Source organism: Barbatula barbatula, assembly GCF_947034865.1.
Source record: "Barbatula barbatula genome assembly, chromosome: 23".
NCBI lineage: Eukaryota > Metazoa > Chordata > Actinopteri > Cypriniformes > Nemacheilidae > Barbatula > Barbatula barbatula.
The window spans coordinates 3023944-3038738 of record NC_136786.1 but is presented as its reverse complement, the minus strand read 5'-3'; the positions used below and the strand labels follow the sequence as shown (position 1 = coordinate 3038738).

Sequence of the window (14795 nt, the reverse complement as noted above, 5' to 3'; positions counted from 1 at the left end):
AGATATATACAGACTGTAAATGCTTTAGGAAATGTGTACCGGAGCACTGCCATCCAGTACACTGTTGAAGAAGTTGAGCAGCTGTTGAAGATTCTCCACAGGTTCAGCTGGTAAGAAGTATTGCTCATTTGATGTGTTGAGGATGATGATGTTTGGCACTGACACCTCACTGCAACAAAAAATTATGAGCAAGCTGTAATTTAGAACTTTCTAAAATAACTCAAGTAACACTAAATTTACATTTATTCATTTGGCAGACGCTTTTATCCAAAGCGACTTACAAGTAGTTTTTTTACAGTGGCACATTACTGCAGAGCAATCAGGGGTAAGGTGCCTAGCTCAAGGGCACATCAGTCATGACCTGCTGGCACTGAGATTCGAACAGGCAACCTTCTGATCACAAGCCCAACCACAGCTGGAGGCGGCCAATACAAACCAGGACCGATTCGGCAATATAAGTAGTTTAAAATATCTCGTTGTGAATACAGTCGACAGAATACAATCTCCAATTTGAAACAAACTGGCTGCAATTGCCAAACAAAAACACTGGCGCCACCTGGGGCCTGTACCATGAATGTAGCTGAACAAACTCAGGGTAATTGGATTAGTTTTGGGTTGACAAAACCAAACCAACGTGATCAAGCTTTGTTGGTACCATGAAGCAGCCCGTGGAGTTTCTTTGTCAACTCAAGCTTTGATCCTGAAGCTAAGATTAGTTTGCGCGCGCGTGCACATGAACGAGTGACGTCAGCATGGCTAAACCAATCGCATTATAAATGGATAAAGCGATTTCCACAATATGAACACAAAAATGAATTTCAGCCATGGAGTGATATGTTTCTGCTGTCTATATGTTTACTGTAGTGCAAACAGGATCCGCGGGGTCCTCGGTGGAACAACAAGGGGTCCGTGTCCTTGCGGGCAACTTTTTTTATGTAGGGCATGGGTACAGAAATATTACAACAAATGTTAATTGAAGCTCCCGCATATTGCAATTTTAACCCTCGTGCGGACAAAAAACATCCATTCAGGCAGCAGAAGCAAGAAAGTTAACCTTACATCTGCTTCATCATTTCCCTTCCGAGTACACATGAGAGGAGTTGCGTGCAAATAAAGTTCATTCTCATATATTCTGAACTTCTGTACAAATTTGTTAAAGCTGTAAACGGCTAATTTGACAGGCAAATGACACCACAACGCTTCTGCATTGTAAACTCTGACATCTTACGTGTTTAAAATCAATGAATGCGTGTTAAACAAGTTGCCCAAAAAATAACGCGGACTGGTTGCATGTTGGTCTCCTTTTAGTCTGATATGATGCTCTGCAGGAAAAAAACTAGTTTATTTTTTTGCAGAAAGACAACGGAGCTCAGAATTATAAATAGCGGTGTGTTCTGCAACACAGAGAAGCGGAAGAAAATATAAGAATAACACTTAATAAAACGGCCTGCTTTTCCAACAGAATGCATAAGCCTTTACCTTTAATAGACTAGTCTTTGCACCATTAACCAGGGTCAGTCATTTCATTGAAGCCTTAATAAAAACTACGGTTCAGAAAAATGTCCTAATACAGTGAAACTGAAAGTGTTCTGCACCACAGACAAGAATGTAAAAACTGCAATGCAAATACACGTGATACAATAAAAGTGGAATATAAGTAAGTAAATTGAATTTCATGTCAATATTTTATTTTATATTTGTAATATATATTTTTATATTAGTATTTTTATTTTATTAAACAGTATGAAAAATAACTAGCCATTCTAACACGCACTGTGAGTCAATTACGTCACCTATATGTTTCTTTGCTCACAGCTGATTGGTCAAACTTCAGTCTGAGATCTCGAATCCAGAACATAATCTGCCCCGGAGCAGGTTAGCCGTGCAGCGTAAGACACCATGGCGACGAACACCGAATAAAGCCGAGCGACTTTTATGGTACCTAAAACCCAGGGTTGCCACAAACTAAACTGAAACATAGCTGGCTAGCCACCTAAACCAGCTTCATGGTACAGGCCCCTGTAGTTAAACACAATAAAACAGAAACAATAATAAAAAATGCTTGCGTTTCACTTCATATAGCGTTAACTTTTGAACGCATATGACAGCAGTTGGCAAAAGAGCCATTTGGGCCCTCTACCACCAAATAAAATCTATTATCCTATAACACAGGTTATGCATGAAAGGTAGTAGTTACCCAGTATATATATATACACACTAATTGGCCACTTCATTAGTTACACCTTACTAGAACCGGGTTGGGACCCTTTTGCCTTCAAAACTGCCTTAATCCTTCGTGGCATAGATTCAACAAGGTACTGGAAACATTCCTCAGAGATTTTGGTCCATATTGACATGATAGCATCACGCAGTTGCTGCAGATTTGTCGACTGCACATTCATGATGCGAATCTCCCGTTCCTCCACATCCCAAAGGTGCTTTATTGGTTGGAGATCTGGTGACATACAAACTAAATTATTACAAGAGTTACTACCCGTTGCAATTGAGCCCATTTATAACATTATCAACTCATCAATTAATCTAGGCCTTGTCTCAGGACACTTTAAGATAGCCGTCATTAAGCTCTTATCAAGAAACCAAACTTGACCTCAAAGAACTAGGAAACTATAGAACAATTTCAAATCTCCCTTACCTGTCAAAAATACTAAAGTAGTGTCCACTCAGTTATGCTCTTTCTTACAAAATTATGACGAACACGAAAGATTTCAGTCAGGCTTTAGACCACATCATAGTACTGAAACTGCGCTCGTTAAAATTTCAAACGACCTGCTTATAGCATCAGATAAGGGTAACATCTCACTCCTTGTCCTGCTTGACCTTAGTGCTGAATTCGATACTGTAGACCATAACATACTTCTAGATCGCTTGCACAACTATACCGGTATTGGGGGAGAGGCACTACAATGGTTCAGATCTTACTTATAAGACAGACATCAATTTGTCCATTTTGATTTGATTGATTCAATTTATTGTCATTACACACATACAAGTACAGTGCAACGAAATGTATTTTTAGAAGAAGATAAAGCATAACATTGGGGAAGGTGGGGAGAAAAACATGTACACAATACACCAAAGACAAGACTTGCAACAGGGATAGGTAATCCAGTTCCGACAAGCAGCATCTGATTCTGCTGCCATGATGGCGCCGCATGCAGACCCACTTGTCAGGCTGGCGGGTCAAAGCGACGAAGGCATTGGATCTGGGTGCGGCCTATGTTTGTGTCTGTGTGGAAAAGTCTGTGTAAGAGTCTATGCAGGTGTTTCAGTAGAAATTAGGGAGGGACAAGAGCGTCTCTCCGTATTGCTCTACTCAGGGTTGAATTTCAGCAGCAGCCTTGGCCAAAGCTGATACGGGGGAGTCGAAAGAGATAAGATTGAATGTTTGGTCTATGGGCGAGCAACTTCCATTTAGACGGCTACTCTCTTTGTCCAAAATGGTCTCCAAGAGTATCAATTTTCCTTTGCAAAGTCGTGAGCTTCTCCGTGATAGAATCCATATTGCGGTTAATAGTCTCATTTCCAGAGCCGACCGCTCTTCCCACGACTTCCATCATAACGGGCAGCCTTGTGAGACTTTTGAGAGCTGTTACCGTTTTCTTAATTTCTCGATAACAAACGGCACAGCCTAATCCAATCAGCATAATACCTGTTATCATGGTTCCGAATAGGTAGACATCTTCAATGTCCTCCACGGAAAGAGGAGCCAGACACACGATCCGCCATCTCTCCCAGTCGTCCATCGTGTAGCCAGCTGCAAACGTTCCGTCAGGGCAGGCAGGTTCCCCCGAACCCAAGCTTCTTGTCGAGAAGATCGTGTCAATAGCGTTTAGAGACCATTTGATCAGATCCATAATTTCAGTTGTAGAGCAGTGCAGAGAAAATCTCTCAAAAGATGATACGAGACGAGACTCAAGGTCAGCAGGAAAGTAAAGCGGAGGACGGGAGCAAGAGAAAATGCGACTGCCTCCGTTGAGAGAGCGAAGAGAAGAGCATTTAAATGTGGAATCATCAAATCTAACGCAAGTAAATTATGGATTACCTCAGGGATCGGTTTTAGGACCCTTTCTATTCTCCATATAAATGCTGCCCCTTGGAAACATTATTAAAAACATGGAATTAGCTTCCACTGCTATGCAGCTGACACCCAGCTATATATCTCATAGCTGCCAGCTATCCAAATTGGCAGTGTGCATCGACGATATAAAACATTGGATGACTTGTAATTTCCTTCTTTTACATTCTAATAAAACAGAAATATTACTTATCGGACCAAAGACACGTTAACCTAATATTTCTGATTATAACTTGCAAGTTGAAGGACGTACTGTTACTCCAACAAATACAGTAAAAGATCTAGGCGTTATATTAGACAGCAACCTGTAATTTCGAAAATCACATCTCAAATGTCACAAAAACAGCCTTTTCCCACCATAGAAATGTTGCAAAATTACAAAATATTCTATGTGTTGCTGACGCAGAGAAACTAATTCATGCATTTATGACCTCAAGACTTGACTACTGTAATGCACTACTTAGTGGCTGTCCTGCCCACTCTGGTAACCTTGGACTGCGCCTGCCCGCTCTAGTAACCTTGGAACAATGAGACAAGACTGGCTAATAATAGAGTACTGTTCTGCACTCTTTGATGCAACAAATGCATCAGTTGTTATTGGAAGTGTTCCTGGTTCCGGTTAATCTAACTAGTGCTGCCTTAACCTTCGGAATATATATATTATGATAGTGTAGTGTATGCAAGATTAAAAAGATGCGTCTTTAGTCTAGATTTAAACTGACAGAGTGTGTCTGGTATATTATAGGTAATAAGCAATCTGGGCTTTATAGGCAATAAGCAAGATTTTAAAGTTAATGCGATGCTTTATAGGTAACCAGTGCAAGGAACTGGGCTAATATGCGCACACTTTTTTTGTACGTGTAAGAACTTGAGCTGCCGCATTTTGGACCAGTTGGAGTTTTTGTAATAGGCCTGCAGGGCAACCACCTAATAGTGCATTACAGTAATCTAGTCTTAATGTCATAAAAGGCATGAATTAGCTTCTCTGCATCTGATGGTGACAGCATATGACGTAGTTTAAATATATTTTTAATATGGAAAAACTTAATTTTACAGGTGTTGGCGACCTGGTTCTCAAATTACAGAGTACTATCGAATAAAACCCTGAGATTCTTTGCTGAAGATGAGGGTTTTATGGAACATCCATCAATAGTTAAGCAGTATTTGGTTGTTACGTATGGCGGTTTTCGATCCAATAAGTAACACTTCGGTTTTGTCCGAGTTCAGAAATAAGAAAGCACCTTTTTATATCGACTATGCATTCCACTATTCGATGGAATTGCTGGGTTTCATGAGGCTGAGGAAATATAAGGTTGCGTATCATCAGCATAACGGTGAAAGCTACCTTTGTGTGGCTTTATTATATCTCCTAGAGGTAGCATGTTAATGTGAAGAGCATAGGCCCTAAGACTGAGCCCTATGGTACACCGTACTGGACTTGCGATTTGCGTGACACATTGTTTATTGCTACATATTACAAACGGTCGGATAAATAAGATCTAAGCCATTTCAAAGCTATTCTTTTAATGCCGACATAATTTTTTAGTCTATGTAGGAGCGTGCTGTGGTCAATAGTGTCGAATGCAGCACTAAGACCTAGCAGCACCAATAAGGAGATACAACCTCGGTCAGACGCCATAAGCAGATCATTTATAAATCTGATCAAAGCAGTCTCTGTACTGTGATGTGCTCTAAACACCAGACCGGAAATCTTCATTGATGTCATTCCTTTGGAGGAAGGAACATAATTGAGTTGAGACTACTTTTTCCAGAACTTTAGATATGAAAGGTAGATTCGAAATAGGTCAGTAGTTAATTAGTTCTCCAGGGTCGAGACAAGGGACCTTATAACAGCCAACTTATATGCTTTAGGCACATGCTTTAGAGCTTATATGCTCCTAGTGTCAGAGATGAGTTAATAATGCTAAGAAGATAATAATGCTATAATTTCTGGGAGCATCTCTTTCAGTAGATTTGTAGGTATATGGTCTAGCATGTATGTAGTTGATTTAGATGATTGTTTACTTGCTAGCGTTATTTCCCCCCCTCCTTTTTCGCTAATGGTTGCTGCGTTTCTCCCCTTTGTTGCTCTGTTGATGGTTTCTTCCTGTTTTCCCGCTCTCTGTTGTTTCTAAGTTTGCAGATGCTACTAAGTTCTAAGTTTGCAGATGCTAAGGAAACAAACCCATAAATGAAGCAATTATTTACCCAAAGCCCACACAGAGTTTGTCTCTCCCTCTCAGGACAGATGATCCAAGTGACAGGTGTTCGATAGTGAAGAGTGTGCGCAGGTCTTTGTGCTTTACCTCTCCCCTCTAATACAACACGGAATCAGGTTGTTGTATCACTTAACTTGCACTTCTTTCATATTAGTGTATTTTATTCATAGCATACATTGTTAATTATCACTGTCGTTGCTAACCTCTCCTGGTTATTTACTTGAAAATCTTAAACCAAAACACTCAGCGCCGTTAGCATAGCACAAGCGTGCTAGCGGGCTTTCTGTTTACACTGCTAAATATCATCTCGCCTTCTAGCTGTCTTGTGTGCTAACGGTTTCTCTCTAAAGCGTATATACTAAGATTCATCGAGCAACCTTGGTAAATTGGAATTACTCTTCAAACCCGGTGAGTTATGGCTTCTTCTCTTATTATTGTCACTTGCACCTCATATCATATGTTTAGCTTAGCCTTCTCTGTCAGCGGCGAGGGCTTTACATGCGATAAATGCAGGGAAATAGCTAGGCTGACAGAGAAGATCACAGTATTAGAGTCTCGCATCCAATCTTTATCTGAGGATAGTAAGAATGTAAGGAGCTTAGAAAACACTTTGGATGCGAGCAATATTAGCGCGCACAGTTCGGTTCCGGTTGAACAACCCCCGCAGCTGGGAAACTTTGTGACTGTGAGACGGTGTAGTCGCAGGTCAAAACATCACTCAAACGTTCCGACTACAGTCTCGAACAGGTTTGCCCCGCTCAGCGACGCACCGACTGAGAAACCTGCTGAAAGTGCCCTAGTTATCGGTGATTCTATTGTTCGGAACGTTAACATAGAGGCACCAGCCACCATAGTCAAATGTTTACCGGGAGCCAGAGCGCCTGACATCAAGTCAAATTTAAATGTGCTGGCTAAGGCTAATCGTAAATTCACTAAGATTGTTATTCACGTCGGCACAAATGATGTTCGACTCCGTCAATCGGAGATCACAAAAGATAATATTAAAGAGGTGTGTGAGCTCGCAAGCACGATGTCAGACACTGTAATATTCTCTGGCCCCCTCCCCACTTATCGTGGTGATGAGATACATAGCAGAGTATCATCACTAAATGGCTGGTTGTCTGAGTGGTGCCTGCAGAATGATATTGTTTTTATAAATAACTGGAAGAGTTTTGAGGGCAGACCTGACCTGTTGAAAAGTGATGGTCTCCATCCCTCCTGGGCTGGAGCTTCTCTACTCTCTAGAAATATGGCACATAGTCTTAATGCTAAAACTTGACTCACTGGGGCCCAGGTCAGGGAGCAGACTGAATGGCTTAACCAACGGTCTGCTTGCCGTCTCACGTTGCAGAACACACATAATACACAACATGCGATAATACTTTCTCCCAAACATCATAAAATAGAGACTGTGTCTGTCCCCCGGATTAGTAAACATAAAATAAAGCGTAAACCTCTCAAAGGTAATTTAGTTAACGTTAAACTAACTAAACATGAACATAATACAGATAATCAACTGTTACGACTCGGATTGCTAAATATTAGATCTCTCTCTAATAAAGCACTTTTTGTTAATGATATGATAACAGATCATAAAATAGACATGCTCTGTCTCACAGAAACATGGCTAAAGCCAGATGATTATATTGCGTTAAATGAGTCTGTCCCCCAAGATTATTATTATAAACACGAGCCTCGCCTAAAAGGCAGAGGGGGAGGTGTTGCTGCACTTTACCGTAACTCTTTTAGCATTTCCCAGAAGTCTAATCCTAAATACAATTCTTTTGAAGTCATGGTACTTGATGCATCAATACCTAATACTAAGGACAAAACATCTTTAAAATTTATTCTGGCTATTGTATATAGGCCTCCAGGGCACCACACAGATTTTATTAAAGAATTTGGTGGGTTCTTATCAGAACTAGTACTGTCTGCAGACAGAGTCCTTGTTGCTGGGGACTTTAACATTCATGTAGATAATGATACAGATGCTTTAGGAATGGCTTTTAAAGACACTCTTAACTCCATGGGCGTTAGTCAACATGTGTCAGGACCTACTCACCTTCGTAATCATACTTTAGATTTAATTTTGACTTATGGTATAAACGTGGCCGATGTTAAAATCCTTCAGCAGAGCGAAGACATCTCGTATCATGCTTGCTTCAATACCCAATGGTGGCAAATCAAACTCCAAGTTACAAATATTGTAGAACAATAACTTCGACTACAAAAGGTGCGTTTCTTGATAATTTGCCTGAATTGTCTCAAATCTCTAGCATGAGTAATAACGTTGAAGATCTTGACTTTACCATTGAAAATATTAATGCCACCTTCTCGGAAACGCTAGACATAGTTGCTCCCTTGCGCTTAAAGAAGATTAAAAATGACAGACCGACACCGTGGAAAAATGAACACACTCAGGCTCTAAAGAAAGCGGCACGAAAAATGGAGCGCAACTTTAAGAAGACTAAATTAGAGGTATTTCGTACTGCCTGGAAGGATAGTACAAAAAAAATACAGGAAAGCCCTAAAAACGTCTCGATCCGCCTACATTTCATCATTAATAGAAGAAAACCAAAATAACCCTAGGTTTTTATTTGATACAGTGGCTAAATTAACCAAAAATAAATCGTCAGCGACTTCTGATGCTGTATACCAGCATAGCAGTGATGATTTTATGAACTATTTCACAAATAAAATCCAAGATAGTCGGGAGAAAATTATAACTATGCAACCAGATGCGAAACCCGCTGAACATATGACTAACTACAGCACCCCTAAGGAGAAATTATGTTTATTTTCTACTATAGATCACGATGAACTATCGAAAATCATTAGATCATCTAAATCGACTACATGCATGCTAGACCATATACCTACAAATCTTCTGAAAGAGATGCTCCCAGAAATTATAGATCCTCTACCTAGCATTATTAACTCATCTCTGACATTAGGACATGTGCCTAAAGCATATAAGGTGGCTGTTATAAGGCCCCTTGTCAAAAAACCCCATCTGGACCCTGGAGAACTAGTTAACTATAGACCTATTTCGAATCTACCTTTCTTATCTAAAGTTCTGGAAAAAGTAGTCTCAATTCAAATATGCTCCTTCCTCCAAAGGAATGAGATTAATGAAGATTTCCAGTCTGGATTTAGAGCACATCACAGTACAGAGACTGCTCTGATTAGAGTTACAAATGATCTGCTTATGGCGTCTGACCGAGGTTGTATCTCCTTATTGGTGCTGCTAGATCTTAGTGCTGCATTCGACACCATTGACCACAGCATGCTCCTACATAGACTTGAAAATGATGTCGGTATTAAGGAAATAGCTTTGAAATGGCTTAGATCTTATTTATGCGACCGTTTCCAATATGTAAAAATAAACAATGAGGTATCACGCAAATCGCAAGTCCAGTACGGTGTACCACAGGGCTCAGTACTAGGGCCTATGCTCTTCGCATTATACATGTTACCCCTAGGAGATATAATAAAGCGACACGGAATAAGCTTTCACTGCTATGCTGATGATACGCAACTTTATATTTTCTCGAAGCCTCACGAAACACAGCAATTCCATCGAATAGTGGAATGCATAGTCGATATAAAAAAGTGGATGAGTAGCAATTTTTTATTACTGAACTCGGACAAAACTGAGGTGTTACTTATCGGACCGAAAACCGCCCTACGTAACAACCAAGAATACTGCTTAACTATTGATGGATGTTCCATAAAACCCTCATCTTCAGCTAAGAATCTTGGCTTTATATTCGATAGTACTCTGTCATTTGAGAACCAGGTCGCCAACACCTGTAAGATTGCGTTTTTCCATCTTAAAAATATATCTAAATTACGTCATATGCTGTCATCATCAGATGCGGAGAAGCTTATACATGCCTTTATGACATCAAGACTAGATTACTGTAATGCACTATTAGGTGGTTGCCCTGCAGGCCTATTACAAAAACTCCAACTGGTCCAAAATGCGGCAGCTCGAGTTCTTACACGTACAAAAAAGTATGAGCATATTAGCCCGGTTATGTCAACCTTGCACTGGTTACCTATAAAGCATCGCATAAACTTTAAAATCTTGCTTATTACCTATAAAGCCTTGCATGGTTTAGCTCCTCACTACTTGAGAGAACTTCTAACGTATTATAGTCCATCACGTGCACTACGCTCTCAGGCGTCAGGTCAGTTGGTAATACCTAGAATTTCAAAATCAAGTGCAGGCGGCAGATCCTTTTCTTATCTAGCGCCTAAACTTTGGAACAGTCTTCCCTGCACTGTCCGGGAGGCGGACACACTCTGTCAGTTTAAATCTAGACTAAAGACGCATCTTTTTAATCTTGCATACACTACATTATCATAATATATGTATTTCAAAGATCTAGCCTGCACTAGTTAGATCAACCGGAACCAGGGACACTTCCAATAACAACTGATGCATTTGTTGCATCAAAGAGTGCAGAACAGTACTCTACTCTCAGCCAGTCTTGTCTCATTGTTCCAAGGTTACAAGAGCGGAGCGGGCAGGGCTCAATCCATTCCTAGACCTGACAAATGCTGGACGAAGGAAGTGACGTCCCTACAAAACTTCAGCCACTATTAGATTATTAATGATAATTTTAAATCTAATTTTTTTTATTTTGCCTTGTTGTGCAAGCACTGTTGAGCTTGTGCAGAGGCAGCAGTTTTTGCCAGAGGGGAACTGGAATCCCCTGGTTAGGCCTGGTTTCCCTCCGAGGTTTTTTTTCTCCTCCAATGGAGTTTTGGGTTCCTCGCCACCGTTTGCATACTGTTTTGCCTGGCCGGGGGGGCTGCTAGAATTTGGTAGTCTTAATTAATTAACACTGCATATAGGAATTTATTGTGTGTCTGATATTTGACCTGTGTTTTGAAGTCCATAACCTTTTATGTTTTACTTATAGTCATTTTTTCTTGTACAGCTGCTTTGTAACAATGAAAATTGTAAAAAGCGCTATATAAATAAAGCTGACTTGACTACTATTGGTCGAAGACAACCAATCATTGGCTGTGGTGCAGAACAAAAGGCACTCTGGAGAACGGAAGAGGAAGGCTTTGAGTGTTTTTTGTCTTTTGCAACTGATGTTATTGTTGTGTACTGAATTTGTGGTGGTTCGCTCGTTTGGATCTTGTTGCTCACTCAGAGTACTTCTCACCTCATCTAAAGTTGTACCAGTCCGGGAGAAGAGAAAAGGGAAGTACGTCACGTGACCTACATCTTGCACTCAGAATAACAATTGTTAGATACACTAGGGAAGGAGCATGTGCAACTTTGTGTAATTTTATGTTTGGTTAGTCAGCAAAGTTTGTTATGGCGTGGTAAACACTGGAGAAATTGTTTTTGTTTTGAGTAAATTGAGAGAGTGGGGGGAAATTAGTTAGTGAGCGGGTTTTGTTTCGTTATTTTGTTTGTTTAGCACCGCTCATTTACATTCTCCCTGTGACTTAATTCAACTGTAAAATTTCAATGATTTTATTTGTATATAGCTGAAAACGTCTAGCTTGCAAATAAAAGCGAACCACCTGCTTGCAGTAATTTGTTGTCAGTGAATCCATTTGACCACGACACTCCCCAGAGACTAAAATGGTGGGAAAGTGCTTAATTTTGATTATGAACGTCTTCCTCATACCTCTACGCCATCAGGGGACGTAACATAATTTGGGGGCTCGTCTGGGATACTGTTCGCAATATTGAGGAAGTTCCGCTGGTTGGCATAATCCCTCATTTTACTCTAGGAGTGTTGCGTTGAATGGACTCAAGTGACTATAGTAGTGTTGTCAGTATTGTAGAATAAAGGTTTGTGTAGGTTCTTTGTGAGTTTATGATGTCGTCGCATGCACATAGTTTTATTGAGAATCCGTCGTTCGACATTTTTGATAAATGTCGTAAAGATGATCTCTTGGCAATAGCTGAACACTTCCAAATCTCAGTTCGTCGGCAGTCATTGAAAAAAGATCTTAGAACTGTCGTTTTAGACGGTCTTTCGGAGTTAAATATTCTGAGTTTGCCGGAGTTGGTAGGAGAAGCAGATCAAATCAGTGAGGGAATGACGACACGTGAACGGAGACGGATAAGGAGGTTAAGCTTGTTGAGAGGGAGGCGGAGGCTAAGGTTGAAACAGGTTTACCCCCATTTGTACACCGCGTTCTGGTGAAAGCGCTCACGTAAAGGTTCGTCTTGCTCGAATACGCATGGAGGCGGAAGACCGAGCTCAAGTTCGGCGAGCTGAATTTGATCTATGGCTCGAGGTCCGGCGGCGTTTTCGAGCAAGACGAACCTTTACGTGAGCGCTTTCACCAGAACGCAGCAGCTATTCTGCGCGCGTATGAATTGGTGCAGGAAGCTTACGGAGTCATAGGAAGAGTAGTAATCAGACTTTTGTCGAATTCACACGTGAAAAGGGAGCTTTGTTTGACAAGTGGTGCGCTTCAAGTCATGTTACTGATTTTTCTTCCTTGCGTGAATTAGCGCTCCTTGAAGATTTTAAAAGGTGTTTGCCTGAACGCATTGTTTTGTACTTGAATGAACAGAAGGTGATGGAATTGTCTGCGGCTGCTGTACTAGCGGAAGAGTTTGCGTTGACACATAAACATATTTACTACAATGCGTTGTGATAGAAATGCTTCCACAGTGTTTCCTTTGCATATGCTGCCGCTAGAACAAGGGTGGAACCAGTGAAAGAAAAGCATGAGTGTTTTTATTGTCACAAAATGGGTCATGTAATTGCAGACTGTATAGTGCTGAAAAGGAAACAGCTAAATCCTTCCAGTACACAGTCCGTTGGACTGGTAAAAACAATTCCAGGATCTATTGACTCTGTTTATCAACCATTTTTGTTGAAAGGTGTTGTGTCTTTCAGTGGCCAACCAGAGGATCAAGTTGAAATTCGGGTTTTGCGGAACACTGGAGCTGCTCTCTCATTCATACGTGGGGATGTGCTGCCGTTTTCTGAAAAGTCATGTTTGGATTCCAGTATCCTGGTGCAAGGTATTAGCATGAACATATTGAAAGTGCCACTGCATCGTATGTATTTACAGACTGGTTTGGTTCCAGGTTTTGTGGACGTCGGTGTGCGACCGGCGTTACCAGTGCCTGGTGTTGAGTTCATTTTGGGCAATGACTTGGCAGGGGGTAGAGTGCAGCCAGTGTTGGAGGTGTTGAAAAACCTGTAGTTACTTCTGTGACAGAAGAACTAACTTCGAAATTTCCTGAGGCTTTTCCGGCCTGCATGTTTACTCATGCCCAGAGGAAGAAGTTGGGGACAGAGTTTACATTGGACGACACGTTCAAGTGCACGAATGGTGATGATGTTGTAGGAGAACGTGTGTCTCTGGAAACAGGGAAAGAAAAGGTTAGTGATCTGGTGACATCTTCGTTACCTGTTGGTCATGAAAAATGTATTCAGGTCCAACGGGATGATAAAACGGTAATGAAGTGCTTTGATGCGGTGACTGATTCGAAAGGGGATACATTATATTTCATCGAAAATGGTTTGTTACTACGGAAATGGCGGCCTAGAGTAGTGGATGATGTGGAGTGTTCGACTGTTTGTCAGGTAGTTGTGCCTGCAGAATATTGTGCACATGTGCTGTCACTTGCCCATGACCATGTTATGTCAGGACATTTAGGGGTGAAAGAAAGACATACAACCATGCGTTGTGTCATTTCTTTTGGCCTGGGTTGAAACGGGATGTTGCTTCTTATTGCCGAACATGCTCTACCTGTCAGGTTATTGGGAATCCAAACCAAGTAATTCCTCCAGCGCCGTTAGTTCCAATTCCGGTGCTCGGTGAACCTTTTGAGCACGTGATCGTGGATTGTGTCGGGCCATTGCCTAAAAAAAGACTGGACATCAGTTTTTGCTCATGGTGATGTGTGTAGCGACTCGCTACCCTGAAGCGGTGCCTTTGAGAAAAATTACATCCAAAGCGGTCGTTAAGGCATTAGTAAAGTTCTTTACTACGTTTGGGTTGCCTAAGGTAGTACAAACAGATTAAGGCATAAACTTTATGTCGAAGTTGTTCACACAAACGTTGGGTTCATTGGGAGTCCGTCACCGTACTTCCAGTCCTTACCATCCAGAGAGTCAAGGGGTGCTCGAGAGATTTCACCAGACACTTAAGTCTATGTTGAGGAAATGTTGTTTCGAGACAGAGAATGAGTGGGATGAGGGTGTGCCACTTGTTCTTTTCGCTGTTCGTGAAACCACTCAGGAGTCTTTACGGTTCAGTCCAACTGAACTGGTTTTCGGACATAGTGTGCGAGGACCACTGAAGGTTCTGAAGGAGCAAATGCTTGGTCTGGATGAAAGTTTGAGCCCTACAAAGAACATTCTTGATTATGTCGTTTGTTTTCATGAACGAGTTCATGAAGCATGTGCTCGTGCCAGAGAAGCTCTTTCGGAAGCTAAATCTAGCATGAAACATCGCTTTGATAAAGTAGCAGTGACACG

General features: G+C 41.2%; 1 protein-coding gene across 2 annotated transcripts in view; it reads right to left on the bottom strand.

Annotated features, from left to right (window-relative positions):
- tmx3b (thioredoxin related transmembrane protein 3b) overlaps positions 1–14795 on the bottom strand; it is a 79566-nt gene that overhangs the window by 5407 nt on the left and 59364 nt on the right. For both annotated transcript variants that reach the window (XM_079487763.1, XM_079487762.1), the window contains one exon: positions 40–169. In XM_079487763.1, the coding sequence (XP_079343889.1) occupies positions 40–169 (130 nt within the window). The remainder of the gene's footprint in view (positions 1–39; positions 170–14795) is intronic.